Source organism: Tyto alba, unplaced genomic scaffold (assembly GCF_018691265.1).
Source record: "Tyto alba isolate M040663 unplaced genomic scaffold, T.alba_DEE_v4.0 Super-Scaffold_38, whole genome shotgun sequence".
Classification (NCBI taxonomy): domain Eukaryota; kingdom Metazoa; phylum Chordata; class Aves; order Strigiformes; family Tytonidae; genus Tyto; species Tyto alba.
Window position 1 is genome coordinate 14,346,294 of NW_024881313.1, and position 15,889 is coordinate 14,362,182.

General features: G+C 39.1%; 1 protein-coding gene across 4 annotated transcripts in view; it reads left to right on the forward strand.

The window, feature by feature from the left end:
• Window positions 1-15,889, forward strand: part of SLC25A13 (solute carrier family 25 member 13) — a 102,475-nt gene that overhangs the window by 46,344 nt on the left and 40,242 nt on the right. For all 4 annotated transcript variants that reach the window (XM_042802062.1, XM_042802060.1, XM_042802059.1 and 1 more), the window contains 7 exons: window positions 3,285-3,424; window positions 9,952-10,098; window positions 11,660-11,798; window positions 12,629-12,722; window positions 12,896-12,980; window positions 15,161-15,245; window positions 15,703-15,861. In XM_042802062.1, coding sequence (XP_042657996.1) covers window positions 3,285-3,424; window positions 9,952-10,098; window positions 11,660-11,798; window positions 12,629-12,722; window positions 12,896-12,980; window positions 15,161-15,245; window positions 15,703-15,861 — 849 coding nt within the window. The remainder of the gene's footprint in view (window positions 1-3,284; window positions 3,425-9,951; window positions 10,099-11,659; window positions 11,799-12,628; window positions 12,723-12,895; window positions 12,981-15,160; window positions 15,246-15,702; window positions 15,862-15,889) is intronic.

The following is a 15,889-nucleotide window of genomic DNA, read 5'->3' on the forward strand; positions in this document are numbered from 1 at the left end:
TGAAAAGGAAGTACAGGATATGTGTAAAAAGGCAGTGGCAAAGAGGATACCATGTCTCATGCCATCAAAGAATCAGTAGAAGCACAGTAGGCAATCTTCCAGTCAGCTGCCTGCCCTGTATAATCCAGCATGCACTCTGTCAAAGAAGCATCTGGTGTTAGTTGCCAAGTCATACTGACATCAATATACAGTATAGTTTTGAAAAGATCAAGTAGTGTAGGGAGTTGACTTACTGTTATACTAAATGGCTACACTAAAGTGATAGCCTGTGTTTTCCAAGTCAGAGCAAAAATTAAATGACCAGCTCCTGCTTGGACTGTTCAGAGAGATATTTATATTAACTTCTGAGGCATGCATGTGGCTTTTGATCTCTAAAATAGGCAAGGGAAAGCAAATGTCCTGGATATGGACCTTACTGTATTCCTAGCTGGCTCGATGAGATCTTAAGTTCCATTTTGTGGTTACTTTCCCCCTTATAATGCCAATAATTAAACATTTTACTTAATCTGACATTACCGTACTTTTCACTTTGTGATGTTTTATTTTCTTGAGCTGGACTTTTTCTTTTGGGCCCCAACTAAGGAGGGTTTACAAGGCACAGAGTTGAGGGAGCAAGATGCATTGTTCCTTCAAGATAGCTAGAGTATGGTAATGAATTAACATAAAATTACAGTGACATAATCAGAGGACACTCTGTAACTTGCGTATGTTAACAAGTTGAAGTAAAGATTGTGAGGAGCCTGGCCCCATCAAAAGGAAACTGAGACTGCTTTTATACTAGCTAAGATTTTCCTATCTTACCTTGCATCAAGTAAGAAACCACCTTTTTTCTCCGACAAAGACAAATCTGGAGTCCAACCAATCATAGCTTTTGATAAATGGTGACTTGTTCAAACAATATCAGTGTCTTGCTCTGGGGAAATCCAGGAGGTGGGATGAGAAGGAAAGAGGTAGCAGATGAGCATTTGATTTCTGTGAAAGAATCTGGAACTGGAGCTGTTCTGGGCATATCTTCATTTCTCTGGAAAAGCAGAGTGCTCTCTACCAAGAACAGACGGCCTTCATTTCCTCTTGTTTGTGAGCAAGACAGGCTGTCTTCTTGCGGGTTCATCCTTCTTTGAAGGAAGTCTGGCAGAAAGCAGGAACTTTATAAAGGTGATCTCCAGTGATACGTAGCAAAGTCCCTTGAGCTGTGTCAGTAGGAAGCATCCTAAATAAAAGACTTTCAGTAGAGGGACAGATCCTCACCCTGAACCAATTGGCTTTTCCTCCTGTTGCATTGAGAGCAGAGTTTTGCTTCTGGAGAATGCTGGCGGTCAAGATCCAGGCCAGCTGTGATGCAGCATGAAGACATGAATGAACAATGCTATCCTGGGGGCACCAGTGTTGCTTGGAGAAAATTCTCAGGGGACGTTAGAACTTGTTCTGAATTTTAAGAATTTGAGGTTAACTGGGGTCAGTCTTTCTGTTTGTAAGTTAAATCCAGCTTGCTCTTTCACTACTGGTTCCCTGGGATCAGTGGGTGTTATGTTTTTAAAGATGAAACTACAGACTGTGTTAAGGGATGGGAAGTGGTCTGCAGTATCATCTCTGCTCTCTCTGTGAAGCCCCCTCACTTTCGAACAAGCTGTCTTTGTGGGTAACACCAACTGCACTGCTTTTGGGTCTCTGCAGCAGGACACCGGTCCCTTTCACCTACTTGGGACCATTTTTTCCTATGTCTTTATCCTTCATTCAGTTTGGCACCTTCTGTCATCATCCTGGCTCTCAGATGCGCCACCCCGCTCTCACTTTTTCCTGCTTCCTTGCCTACAAGTGAGAATTCCACCCTGGCTGGGTTTCCCCAGGCTGGCAGAGCCACTGCACCTGGCTGGCATGGGCTGAACCAGAAGCCAGAACTCAGCTGGAGATGGGACCTCCTGGTTCCAAGGAGTTGGCTCCCGCCTTTGCTTGTGGCACTGGGGTGAGCTGGAAGGCAGCTCCCAGGCCTGCCTGGTAGGCAGAGGCTGGCTCCAGGGAGGTGGTTCCCAGCTTGTTCTGCACACAGACAGGCACAAAGCTGTGCTGATTTTCTTGGCCCCAGGCGCCATCCACGCTTGGGAACTGGCTTCCAGCTCTGCTGCTTGCAGAGACAGACAAGAGTTTGGGGTTTGAGCTCTTGCTCTTTCTTCCACAAAGCGTGAAGGGAGCAGGAGACCATCTCCTGGCCCTGCCAGTGGGTAGGGAGTGTCTCCTGGGAACCAGCTCTCTGTGCCTGCAGGAACTAGCAGGAGACAAGAACTGGCTCTTGGCTGGTGTTGCTGGAGGAGTTGTATGGCAACTAGGAAGGTTTGGAGCAGTTCAGAACCACTGGCCTTGAGCTTGTCTTCAGAAGGTATCTTTGCCCTATATTTTTGGCAGAGACAGACGGTCACATTGAAGCAGACACCATTGTGTGAGACAAGTACTTCCTCAGATCTTGTTGCTGTTTCCATTAGTTAAAGTATGTACAGTCCAGTTCCAGCAGTGTATGGTCCTTATTACTGATTATACAACTTGGTATGCATCAAATAGTTGTTTCTTCACCAAAAAAGCTGTGCATTACCCAAAAGTCTGCCAAGCCCATAATAAATCATTGCCCAGTTGTGACTCCTAAACAGAACTGAACTATGAAGCTTGAATTTATGTGTGATCAGACTTCCTATGTTGCCCTCCTCCTTATAGCAGAGGTCTAGGGTTAAAGTCTGCTTAGTGTGGAGGTGGTGATAAGTTTACGTTCCTGCCTGCCATGTCCCCCCCATCCCCTGTCCTGCATGTCACTGCTCCTGTAAGGTGAGTGCAGGAAACTAGATCTTGAAATACTGGTATTTTTGTAGTTGATTTGTTTGAATGTAGAGAACTCTGGGAATAATACAAAAGCCTGAATTATAGTGACACAAAACTTTCATTGTTAGCAGCTTGAAAAAATTATGCTGAAAATTGGTTAGCTTTAGTCATCTTTTTATAAATTGTCTTTTAATTTTAATCCTTTCTTGCTTGACTTCGAAACTTGAAATATCTAGTTGAGTCTCTTCTAATCAAATGCTGTGAGTGTAAAACTTCACAAATAAAAAGATTATTCAAAAACTATTTGTGATGGTGTTAAAAACTTTATGATGATTTTGGTAACCCAAAAAATTAGGTTTGTTTTACAATATGTTACTAATTTATATGAACAGTATTGCTTTCCTTTTTTTTTATTTATATGCTTGTCTCTGTTGTTATTTTATTTTATTATTAAATGAACTTTTTTCTTTTCTTTCCAGAGGATGCTAAGCAAGTTTTTGGCCAGACCACGATTCATCAGCACATTCCTTTTAACTGGAATTCAGAGTTCGTACAGCTGCATTTTGGAAAGGACAGAAAAAGGCACCTAACATATGCGGAGTTCACCCAGTTTTTACTGGTGGGTTTAAGACAATATACTTTGTCAAGAGTAGTAAGAAGGATGCAGGAATCAAAGTATTTGCACACTTGCCAAATACCATGCTGGTAGGAAAGTTGAAAGATAGACCAAGTGTAAGCTTTTACAGAGTGATGGGCTTTAGGGATGTGTTGATAAATAGGATGTGCTGATGGTAAAATTGCTGATTAAGGCTAGCTAGGTTTTTTCTTTTGTTTTTGGCACATGTGTGCAGCAGGTGATCTTTTCTACAATGTTGTGTGGACAGAGACATGAAATTAGAAACCTAGACTTCTAAATCTGAAAATCTCCTGTATATTTAAATCCATGAGTCAAAGAATGTTAAGTAACAGTATTGAACATTTTGGACCCAGTTGCCAGACTGGTATTAAGAAGTAATTCTGTCTGTAAACAGCATGTTTACCAAATGTGTATTTAATTCAGTGCTGATATCCAATAAAGATGTTTTGTTGCAAGCCCTTTCCACACACTTCTTTACTTTTGACCTTTTTTAAATTAAGAGTATCTCAGATACAGAAATGCTATTTAGTTTTGCTTGTGGTATATAGAGAATAAAATACTGTCTTTTGCTATGAATTCTTGGCTAGTCACACTTTGGGGTACTTTATTACAGAAGGTAAAATATTGTGCTTATTAAAAAAACCCCAGATTATCTGTATTTCAGCAGTACTGTTAAAAATAGTATTCAGTAGGAAAAGTGATCCTTGAAGTGGTGAAACATGCGAGTTTCTTATTTGTATTCCTTCTGAATACTTACTGCCTGTGTTAGTATTTACACTGGAGAGTTTTAAAATGGGAATCTGCTTCAAGACTGCAAGGTTTCTTTTTTTCTTGTTTACACAAGTATGTTATTTCACAGTAGGGGGTGGTATCATTTTGATGAGGAATAATTAAGATAATGCTATTGAGACAAATGTTTCAAATTGACTTTGTAGAACAGAACCTAATTAACTTTGTATGAAGGGGACGTCAGGTATCACATGATTAAATTGTATTCCCTTAGGTTTTGTATTGACTATTGTAACTCCTAAGTAGCTAAGACACAGATGTTCTGTTCTAGTACCTCCTTACAACTACAGAATAAGCCCTGGATATGTATCCTGATTTTGGACTACCAGTCCTGTTTGCCTCATGCATCTGTTTATTTAGAGATCTGAGGAAAACCTGAAGAAAAACCCAGAATGAAAAAAAAGGACACTTCTTTGCCAAAAGGGGGTGGGGGGGTGGGATTGGGGAGCAGTGAGAGATGTTGGAGTCACAGACCTAGAAGAGCCTGTAATCTCATGGCTGGGGATTAGGAAGATTTGAGTTCTTCCTTTGTGTCTCTGGGTTCTTTCATGGTTTTTCTTTGAATTAGGAAAAGCAAGAGCTAAGGCAGTTTTTTAACTTTGGAGATGAGTCCTAACTACTAGACTTCCTCATCCTGTGGAGGAGTGTTCCTCTCCTTGTTTGAAAGGAAATTTCTTGAATGTGATCATATTTTGGGAAGAATTGTATTTGGTTTTGGTGTGTCTTGCCCCTGTCTCTTTTTTTTTTTTTTTTTTTTTTTTCCCTTATTCGGCTCTACTGCAAAAGTGAATTTTAGCTAGTTGCAGTGCAGAGTAAAAGATTGTGTTGGAACACATCAGTGGTCCTCATGAGTCAGACAGCCCTTTTGGTGATGATCCATATAGGACAGAAAGAGGGGAGAAGAGCATAAACCTGGAGAATAGTGATGACTATTTTGAGTGTCCTCTAGAGAGTTGAGATGCATTTGGAAAAAGTTCTAAAGCTGCTAATAAAGATGTTCTCAGTAAATTAATTGTCCTAATGCTCTGCTGAAGCTGTCCACTATCAGTATAGTCTGTTAGGATGCTCAGTCAGTTACAGTAATTGGGTATGTCTGTTTACCCACTTTCTAGAACTGTAAAACTTCGAAACACATAAGTTTCCAGGCTGAATCTTGCCTTGCAGCATTGTATTATAGATACTGAAGTTTGGGCACAGAAATGACTCTCAGCACAAATTGGAGAGTTAATGTTCACAGGCGTAGAAATCTTCCTTTAAGCTCTGTAACCTTTGGTACTCAGCCTTTCCTTCTGACATTCTGCCTGTGCATGAGTCAGTCTCCTTAGTCTGATGTCTAGACCTTGGACCTTAGACAGCAGGAGACCACAGTGGATACCAAATTACCTTTCTTCATTCCTGATGTGTGAATGCTCTTTACATGGCACTTAACATGGACCAGATGGTTCTGTAAGGCGCTTCAGGTACTGTTTTGTAAGTACAATGCAATTTGCAACTTTTAATGAAATAATCCAGCTAGATTCAAATTCATTCATGTTGGCTCCTATTATGCCACATAAAGTTCTTACATATTCATTATCTGTCGCAGCATTTGGGCTAATCATCACTTCTGGCAAAGCTGAAGGTACGTGGAAAATAATGTTAATATATTTTATCAGTGCACAAGGTGGATCTCTTCTGGTTTTAAATAAGAAGAGTTTATATGGGATCCTGGATATTTATGTCCTGCCAGCACCTTTTTTGTCTGCAGTAACAGAGACACCCAAAAGTATAGCCTCCAAACTGCTTGGCTCTAATAGAATTAGCCATCTATTTGCATCAACCCAGAGCTCAAGGTGTGTTGTTTTACCCTGCTTCTCATTTTGCTAGCTTAAAATTAGTTCATATATCTACACTATGTATCCATCACATCTATATCTGTTTGGTATGGTCATGTTCCATCATCACTTAAGTGGCAAGTCTGCTTCATGAAGAGCCACACTGGCCCCTTTCTCAGCATGGAAAATCTATTACACAGAATGAATTTTAACATATGCTTATATGTGGGCCTGGTAAATACATTTCCACATTGTCTGGGAATTTATTTGTACCCAGCATATTAGTTGATGAAGTAGTACTCTGTAATTGAACCCTGGGATCTACTCCAGTAGAAGGGATTGTGCTCTATCTGATGCCTTGTAGATCCATTGGGATTGAACCCAAACATAAATTTCTATCTAAGTGAAAAGTAAAGAAGCTTTTAATGAGCTGTAAGTGAAAGCTGAGGTAAAATTGCTAGATAGGAAATAATTTAATGAAAATTCTGATGCCAACATGCATGCCATGATGTGCAAATTAATTTTTCACAAAGTCTTACGCTACCTGGGGGAATTCTGGACTTCCAGCATCAAGGGAGAAGCTTGTTTTCTAAGTGTATCTAAAATTACAGAAAGTCTAGTTGGAAAAGGTTCTTTAGGATGTGTAATTTGTATTGCAAAGCAGTGAGGATTGTATTTCTTCAAACCTTAATCTGTCTAGGTAAACAATATTGGACTGAAATAAGTGAAACAATAAAAATTACTGCAAGTCAGCATCTCTAAACACTTCAACTTTGCTTTATTGTTTAACAGTTTATTTTTAAGGTGGTATTTTTATATTAGCTGCCCATACACAGCATAGGCAATGTTATGAACATCTCGTAAAGATTTCTATGAAAAATTGCTAGTAGCTACTGAGCCTCATTTTGAAATGTAGTTAGTCATGCTGTGAGATGTCTCAGCTTTCAGGCTTGGAGACTAAGGGAGTAGATAGCTTTCTTTTGAGTTAAATACTTTAAGGAGTTTATTATGTTGTTATGCAGTGTACGTGTACAGTGATTAGAGAAGTGACGTCTGGGTCTTTTTGTGGCAGACCTTATAGGTGAAATGTAGTATTGAGGCTAAGTGTGTTACCATGTAATGGTCTGCATATTGTTGTACTTTGTGTTGCTGCCATGGTCATGGTTTGGGAATGTCACATGGCTAAGGTCCCTGTGCTTTTTTCTGCTCAGTGCATCTGGAAAATGCTTATCACAGCTCAAAATAACCGTAGCCTAAAAAGATCCTACCTTTCTGAGAAGGTGGGATGAAACTTCTCTATCTATTTGCACTATGCTTAAACCATTCCATTTCAGAACTAGGGAGGAGGTGCAAATAGGGAGCTCCAGAAGACTGACATCATCCAATTCAGAGTTTTGTCTTGCTGTCTGTCTACAGCCAAGTGGCTCTTTCCTAGCTGACAAGAACATGAGCAAGTGGCAGCACTGAGTCCTTGACCATGTGTTTAGCCAAGTGGGATAATTCTCTCTAGTGGGTTCCACAGGTACCAAGGAGATTGAAAGCAATCACGTTAGCAAGGAGAGGATGGGGTGTTTTGGCTTGTACTCAGCTGTACTAGTAACAGCCTTTTTGCAATTAGCTGGGTGATGACAAGGAACATGTACTTAACGTTGGAATGGAATGTGAGCCCCTCTTTGCTTCTGTGGCTGAGACACCACTGTCAGCCAAGGTGCCACCAATGGTATACATACCTCCAAACTTGCTGACGAGTGTACACAGATGGTAATAGACTGGGCTGCTGCAATTCGTGTTTGGGTTTTTTTTACTGCATTTTAGTGCTGGATTCTGCCAGCACAACACTGCCAGCAGTTTCAGTGGTTAAAACAAATTGAATGAGAAAAGGTGAAGAAAGCAACATTCACATTTTCCCATGTAATTCTTCTGCTAAATTAGATTTATTTTTTCTTTGGTGATGCTGCCACTTAATGACAAACATTTTTGTTCATTTGTTCATATGTCTACCTGCCAGGTGGTGAGTATTTAGGGATATAAGAGTTGTTATACCTACATCCTCTTCAGAGCTCTCTGCCTCCTGGGTAGCCGCCTTCCTCAAGCTGACTAAGTTTTTCTGTGTTCTTGTGCTCCTCCCACTATAAACCTCCCAACATTGCTTGCTTCCAAATTTCTGTTGAAATTATAGTCACAATTGGAGTGAAACAAGAGTTTACATGGCTGCATCCAGCCAGAGTGAATATTATTGCTGAATTGTAACACCTCCATGTAGGGGGCTGTAATGTAAAGGAAACGTGACAGAACTGAAATTGCAACACTTCAAATTATAACCCCCACAAGCGTTTCTCATCAAAAGCAGAAATTTCTGAATAATTCTGTGAGTGAAATGCAGTGTTGAAACATTGATCAGTCCTTTCCCGCCCACTCCTTTCCTCCTTTTGCCTAATATATTAGGATCAGGGTACAGAGTTTTAATTAGAAATTAGGACTAAAATTGGAGAGGTCAGGAGGCTGAAGTGAAAAGGCAAGCGTGGTTTGAGTGGCAGCGTGCATCGTTGGCCATGGTGTGAGCTGAATGGGCAGAAGGAGGGATAGTGGCTACAGGCCTCCAGCAGGTCTGGTCCTATGCTGGCTGAATTTGCCTTTCACCTTTCACTCTCTATTCCCTTGAATGCTGCTGCGAGATAAATATCAACTTACATGAGATCATATTCACTGTGAATACGTTGTGCTGGTGATTCTTGACTAGCCTGGATCTTGGCTTAATATGACTTCCAAGGCACATATTTGCAAATATAATGGAAATAATAGGATAGTGTCATGGTCCACTGAAAGATTTGCTTAGTATTGCTGACATACTTTTGCTCTGATTTCATTTTCTAAATAACTGATTATGAATATGTATTCAGACTAAGCACTGTATTTCCAGTAAAGAAGTTTTTATAAGCCTTGAAATTTAAATGGAGTACATAGCAATGATTGTTTTCCTGCATTCAGCAAAGAAATGTAGATTGGGAAGCCTAACTACATCATCAAAAGTTATTTCTGCTTTAGGAAAACCTGTAGAACTGAACAAAAAGTTCATATGTATTATCAAGTTTGTGCAGGATTATTCCTTTTAAATAAAATATATAAAAAAAAAAAGAAAGTAGTCTTAACAGTAATTTATGAAGTAAGGGTGAAGGTCACAGTAGGAAAAGATACAATTTTGAGAGTTTAAATGCCTTTTTTCTCCCCTTTTCTCTCAGGGGTACATTTGAATCACAAAATGAGATTATCAGGTGGTTGCATCAGATAATGGTTGTGATTGATCTGTGCCTGTTACTACTGTTGGAATATTGAGAACTGATCTTTAATCAGTCGTGATACAAGGAGTTCTAAATTAAACTGCTGGTGTCTTTTGTAGACAAATAACTTTGTTTTAAATGAGGATGCTTTTTGGGGGAATGCTTTCAAGATTAGTGGGTGTCTGTGTGAAAATCTCTGATGATTGCATTGTCCTCATTTGAGGGGTAGCAAACGCTTTTACAGAAGGTATTTTGACCGGCTGTGACATATGCAATAAACTGGATAATGCACATCAGGGAATACTTTAATGTTCATGAGGGGGAGATTACCTGCACTGGTGTGTTGATATGTGTCCTCCATTTCTCAGTTAAGTTAATTACATGATCTAATGTCCAGACAGGAGAGAAATCATGATAGTTGTCCTAGATACTGAACTCAATGACAGAGATTATATATTCCACCAATAGAAAGAGCTGAAAGTTACACATACAATATCCTATTAAAATTAGATTACATGTAATCATGTTTTATGAAGTATGAGAGAGATTGTAGGATTGCATTATATAAAATTAACTATTGAGGTGATGATTTTGAACCTAATTTTTTTTTTTTTCCGTGTGTTTTCAGGAGATACAGTTAGAACATGCAAAACAAGCTTTTGTACAGAGAGACAATGCTCAGGCTGGAAGAGTCACGGCTATGGACTTCAGGGACATTATGGTCACTATCCGGCCACACATGCTGACACCATTTGTAGAAGAATGCCTTGTAGCTGTGAGTAGTCCTGGTATCCCAACTGGCAAAGACTTGGGATATAGACATGGGATTCTTTTTTTATGTACCTCGTCCGCTATATGTGGCATGTAGTCCAGTTTATGGATGCATGTGTTTAAGTTTAGTAGTTATTATCTACACATATGAAAGTTTACCCATATTGCAGAATATGTATCCTCAGTGTTCTTGGTGTCCTGAGACAAAAGGTGAAGCAGGTAGATGTACCTTAGTAATGGCCTACAAATGGAGAGATTTCCTCACTATTTTTAGTCATTCCATCATAGTAGATGGAGTCAAATATGTGAAAATGCCATTGCATCACCCTCAGGAAGTCATCCTCAAAGGACTTGCTTTGCAATGTCAGTTCTAAGGTCCTGAGTATAATTTCCAAGGACTGGGACAGTGTATGAGCTGGAACATCACTCAAAGATGTTACTCTACTGATAGCTGTTACTCTTCAGCTTGAAGTGAAGAAACCAAATTAAATATTACAATTCTGCAGCTGCACTGAATTAAAAAAAAAAAAAAAAAAAACAAAAACAAAAAACAACATACATTCAGTTTTGACCACGGTTTCTAGTCTAGCATCACTTTCCAAGTAATCCAAAGTCTGGCCATATTTAAAGTTTAAAGTTCTGCTTTGTCCTGCTTTGACATGCAAGGGAGAATTCCAGGGAGATGTGTGAAGTGATGAGAACTGCAGACTCTGGGCAGAATATTGGAAGCATACAGCAAAAAGCATAGCCAGAAGACTTAGGGACTGACAATGAGATCTGATACTTTCTTCCTCGATTCTCTCCCCAGTCTTGTTATCAGCTTTCCTGGGTCATATACTCTCTCATAAAACATAAGATTTGATTTTTAATTCTCCCTCAAGGTCAATTAAATTTTGGCAAGCTTATGCATTGTTTTCAGAAATCTGCTTGATCACTGATCTTATACTTTAAGTAGGGAATTGATCCAATATTTTTTCTGTGTGCAGACCCAACACCACTTTAAAATAAAGGTTTAGGTTCAGTTCTCATTTGAGAATGAGTAACTCTTCGAACCTTATTGTTCCCATTTTGTTTGACTGCCTGATATAAGCCTGAGAGCTTACTTCTGGTTTTCCATGACTTGAAATGCCTGTGAATTTAAATGTTTCAGCTGACCTTTTTCAGAATATGTTTTGATTTTGCTGAAATTTTCTGTATAGTAATGTACTTTACATGTAGAAGTAGATTTCCTTATTACTAGAAATAAGCCAATTTATGAAACATTTCCAACTGAAGCGGTACTGAAACTTAAACTTTGTAAATTACTACTGGTTTTGTTGCTATAATCCTGCATATGTATTTGTTTAGGTTTGTAGGGTGGAGAGAGTTTTACATTCTGGTCATGATTAGTTTCAGTAACATAAGAATCTTTCATAGTTTTCTTTATTTTGCATTTTTTTTTTTTTTTAAAAAGCAAGCCTGTGCTACTGTTGCTCTTGTAAAATAACATTGTTTGAAAACCTTTATCTCAAGATTTTTCTTAGTATTGTAACAGTCTCCCTTCTCTTCTCTTTTACTGTCTCTAGGCTGCTGGAGGTACCACTTCCCATCAGGTCAGCTTTTCCTATTTTAATGGATTTAATTCTCTCCTTAACAACATGGAGCTCATTAGAAAGATCTACAGTACTCTGGCTGGAAATAGAAAAGATGTGGAAGTCACTAAGGGTTGGTAGAAATATTTGCAGTCTGGAAGTTTCCTTGGGCGTTTGGCTGGGGCGGGTGGAGGGAAAGACCTCATCTGTATGCTTTTAAATCAATAGGAGGGGGAGAAAGCCTGCCTTGTTAGCATTCCTTGGTATGCCACTCAGTTTTGTACGCTCCTTTTGGAGTCCACCCTCCAGGTTTTTCATTTTGTTTCAATCAGAAAAAGGTCCTAGTAAACTGGCAGTGGGGGCAGGGTGAGTAAAGTATGTAAAGATATTTAAAAGTTTAAAAAACTTCCTAGGACTCCTGCCAAATTGGCAGCCTATTAAAGTGACCTTCAAGGGTAGTTGAAGAATTCCATAAACTTGTATTGGCGGCACAGTAAGCTGATCTACAAGCTTGGAACAAGATGTTATCTGCTATATCTAACCACTTTTATAGAGAATTCCCTGTGTAACGCCAAAGTTTCATTAATGTGGCCTACTGGGACTATGCATGAAAAGTTCCACATCTCTTGACTCCTGGGGTTTTTTTCTGTTTGCTTTTTATTTTATTTTTTTCCCTCTGACTTGCAACTGATTGATACCGTATGTCAAATATCCTAAATCCTGCTGATAGAGCTAAGCTTTAAGACCAGAGAGTTGTACTTACTTGCATGAAGGACAGACCATTTAAAACATACATTTATATAGTGGCAAGAACACTTTTGTAGTGGGTCACTTTTATTCTCCTTCTCCCTCCCCCACAAGCGTCTTCTACAAATACTGAAATGTAAAGCAATTGTGGGGTGCTCTGGATTACTTGTTCTGGTTTGATTAGTTTTTCTTTTCTGTATTTTTGTTCTGTTGCAGAGGAGTTTGTTCTGGCAGCTCAGAAATTTGGTCAGGTTACACCTATGGAAGTTGACATCTTGTTTCAGTTAGCAGATCTATATGAGCCACGGGGGTAAGTGGAGACTTATCTTTTCTCTGCTCTTTCCTTTCCTCCTCTGGCCTTGGAAGGCGTGGGAGGTGGTGTTGGGGAACAGGAGAGTGTAGTGTAGTGGCCACGTGCAGTTAACTTCTTGTGATCTGAAAACCCATCTCTAAGCAAACGCTAAGCTGAATTAATTTTCTCAGGCGCATGACGTTAGCTGATATTGAAAGAATTGCTCCTCTGGAGGAAGGGACATTGCCCTACAACCTGGCTGAGGCTCAGAGGCAGGTAAGAACAGAAGCCAGCATGATGCTTATTATCTGCTTCCAGTGCCAGATAAATAGGTAGCCAGCCTCCTTCTGTGTTGTCAGCTAAGTTGCTTTTCTCTTGTCTTCAGTAATATCTGTGGGGAATACCTTCTTGTTAGAATTTATTTTTAACCTGTGTCATGTCCTCTCCATCTCTTTTCTGTGCCCCTTTCTGTTGGGCTGCATTTTGACAAGTTAAACATAATTTACTTTGGAAAGATAAATTGTATATGAGTGTCATGCAGCCATTCAGTAAATATTAGATGTACACCTAATTAAAGTGTTTATGTTTTGTGATTCTGTTGCTCTCTGTTCTTTTTAATGAGGAAAGAAGACTTCCTGCTTCAAATACAGATGGTAAATTCAACATCTAGCCTATTAAATGGCAGCCCTTGTTCTGACCACACATGCATGTTCCAGGCTTCAGAGTATTCTCTGCATTGCCTTATGCTCTGCTGAATATCAAAATAGGAGAAGTGATGTTTAGTTTACCATCAGTTTCATTAAAAACATTAATATTTTCTACATTTCCAAAAACCAAAGGATATTGACTTTCAGTGGTTTAACAGCAAATGAACTTTTGTTGTGTTTGAGGCAAAAAGAAATAGGAATGCTCTTTAAATGTCAAACCTGTTTAATCTTTTAGTTTTCATAATATTTTAGCATATCTTATAGTTTCATTAATACAGGTTTCTGTACAGACACATTTAAAACTAGCCCTCTGTTTCTGTTTGTCTCTATTTTAAGGCAGTCTTAACTTTGTGTCCTATGAGACTAAGGGGTTTTTTTGTTGTTTTTTTTTTTTCCTGCTCTGGGTCTGTGCGGAGACGCCAGTTTGACCACAATGAGTTGATGCAGGCTACATTTTTAGGACTATCAGGCCATAAGCCAGACCTGTGTGTATGTGTGTACACATGTGTCTCTTTTGCTTCTCTTTCTTCTCCCTCCCCTACGTGTGGACACCCCCACCACTGCTCCGAGACAGTATCTAGGGTGGCGGTTTTCTGTTTGTTTGAGCAGTGACTAAATGTTGACTATGCTGGGATGAGTTCAAAAAAGTTGGCTTCCAAAAGCTCACCATCTATTCCTAGAAGACTCCTAAAGGAGATAAAAGCATGTGCATTGGACTGAATATCAAGTAACATAAGTTACAATAGGTGGCAGTAAAATGTAGCCAAAAGCACGGTGCTCTAAGTAGCAGCTTCTTCAATTTTTGCTTTGTGGCCACTGTCTTTACTAGTACGATTTATACCATTTTAAGAGGCTAAGACATATGAACCAGTTTAAATCCTACCATTTCTTCTGCATATGTGTCCTACCTTTTAATTTTTCCATCCAATTCCTTTTTAATGTCAGCTGCTTGGTGCTGAGAGTGAAAAGATTTTTCATCTACATTGATTCTGTCAACTTATTTTCTGACCAGTTACACCTACATTGGAATATTAGCTACAACCTAAACACATTTTCAGGAAAAAATGTATCCATATTTTTCCTTTGACCTTTTACCTGTAGTATCCTAAAAAAAGTATTACAAAAAGCTATAGTAAGTATGGAAGGCTTAACACCCCTGCAGAACTTCTGTTTTCCTAATTCTTTTCTTTCATTAGATAGCAATTTTAAATCTGGAGCACTTCTGAAATTTGTGTTTCACTGGGTTGAATTTAGCACTCATAGACTGTGAGCAAAATCAAATTGTGGGGGGTGCTTTATGAAACCGTATTTTCCTTTAGCTAATATATATGAACAATGCTTGCATACTTGTTTTGATAGCCTGGGAAGTAATAGGTAAACCTGTTTCTGGCGACCGTAGAAAGAAATTCCAAACTGGGGTTGCTTTTAGCTGTAGAAGATTAATGACTTAAGATGCAATATGTATGCCCTCATATGCATATTTAGGCCATTGATTTTGGAGTTGTATAATTTTATTGTAGCATCAGTCTTTCTTTTCTTTGCTATTCCAATCTGATGAGGCTACATTATATGGCACTTAGAAATCAGTGGAAAAGAAATAATTGAAAACAAAATCTCCAGTGTATTGTGAGATTTTTTGGTGATATCTGTACACTTATATCTGTCTGACCATGAGATGTTTTCTCATGAATTATGATGTTCTGATTATTTTCCTTGTTTTTCCTTTTGTTTTAAATCCTGCCTTGACAGAAAGCTCCAGGCGATGTGTCTCGACCTATTCTCATCCAAATTGCAGAATCAGCGTACAGGTTTGCCCTTGGTTCAGTTGCTGGAGGTTAGTCATGGCTGAGCAAAACAATATTCATCTTCATTGTTTGGGTTTTTACTTCTTTTCTTCTGCCTTTCTTCCCCTTCTGCCTTTCATTTAAGTTCGTAAGGCTTCTCAGTCTTTCCCTTGGAGCTGTATCTGAGGGGTGAGATGGCTAAAAGATTGAAGGGGAAAGGGTCATCTGGTCTACAGGTTTTGGAATTTATGAGCCATTAGAGTTTGCAGATGGTATTGCTGTCTGATTTGTCACCAAACCAGTTTCAGAAGAATCAGATTAATAATGAGGTAGGACCAGGAAGTGCTTTTGGTTAAAACTGTGGCAGGTAGTTTAATGTATCCAGAATATATTGTGGAGAAAAAAGACACAACTGATACTTGAGATGTAAATGTGGAAGATGACAGTTGCAGTCAACCACTGCAAATGGAAAATCATGTTTTCTTATAGTTTGATTTTTATTTGCAGCTGTTGGAGCCACTGCAGTCTACCCAATTGATTTGGTAAAAACTCGAATGCAAAACCAGCGCTCTACAGGCTCTTTTGTGGGAGAGCTTATGTATAAAAACAGCTTTGATTGCTTCAAGAAAGTGCTACGTTATGAAGGTTTCTTTGGGCTTTATAGAGGTAAGTTTAAAATGTGGTATATAATACT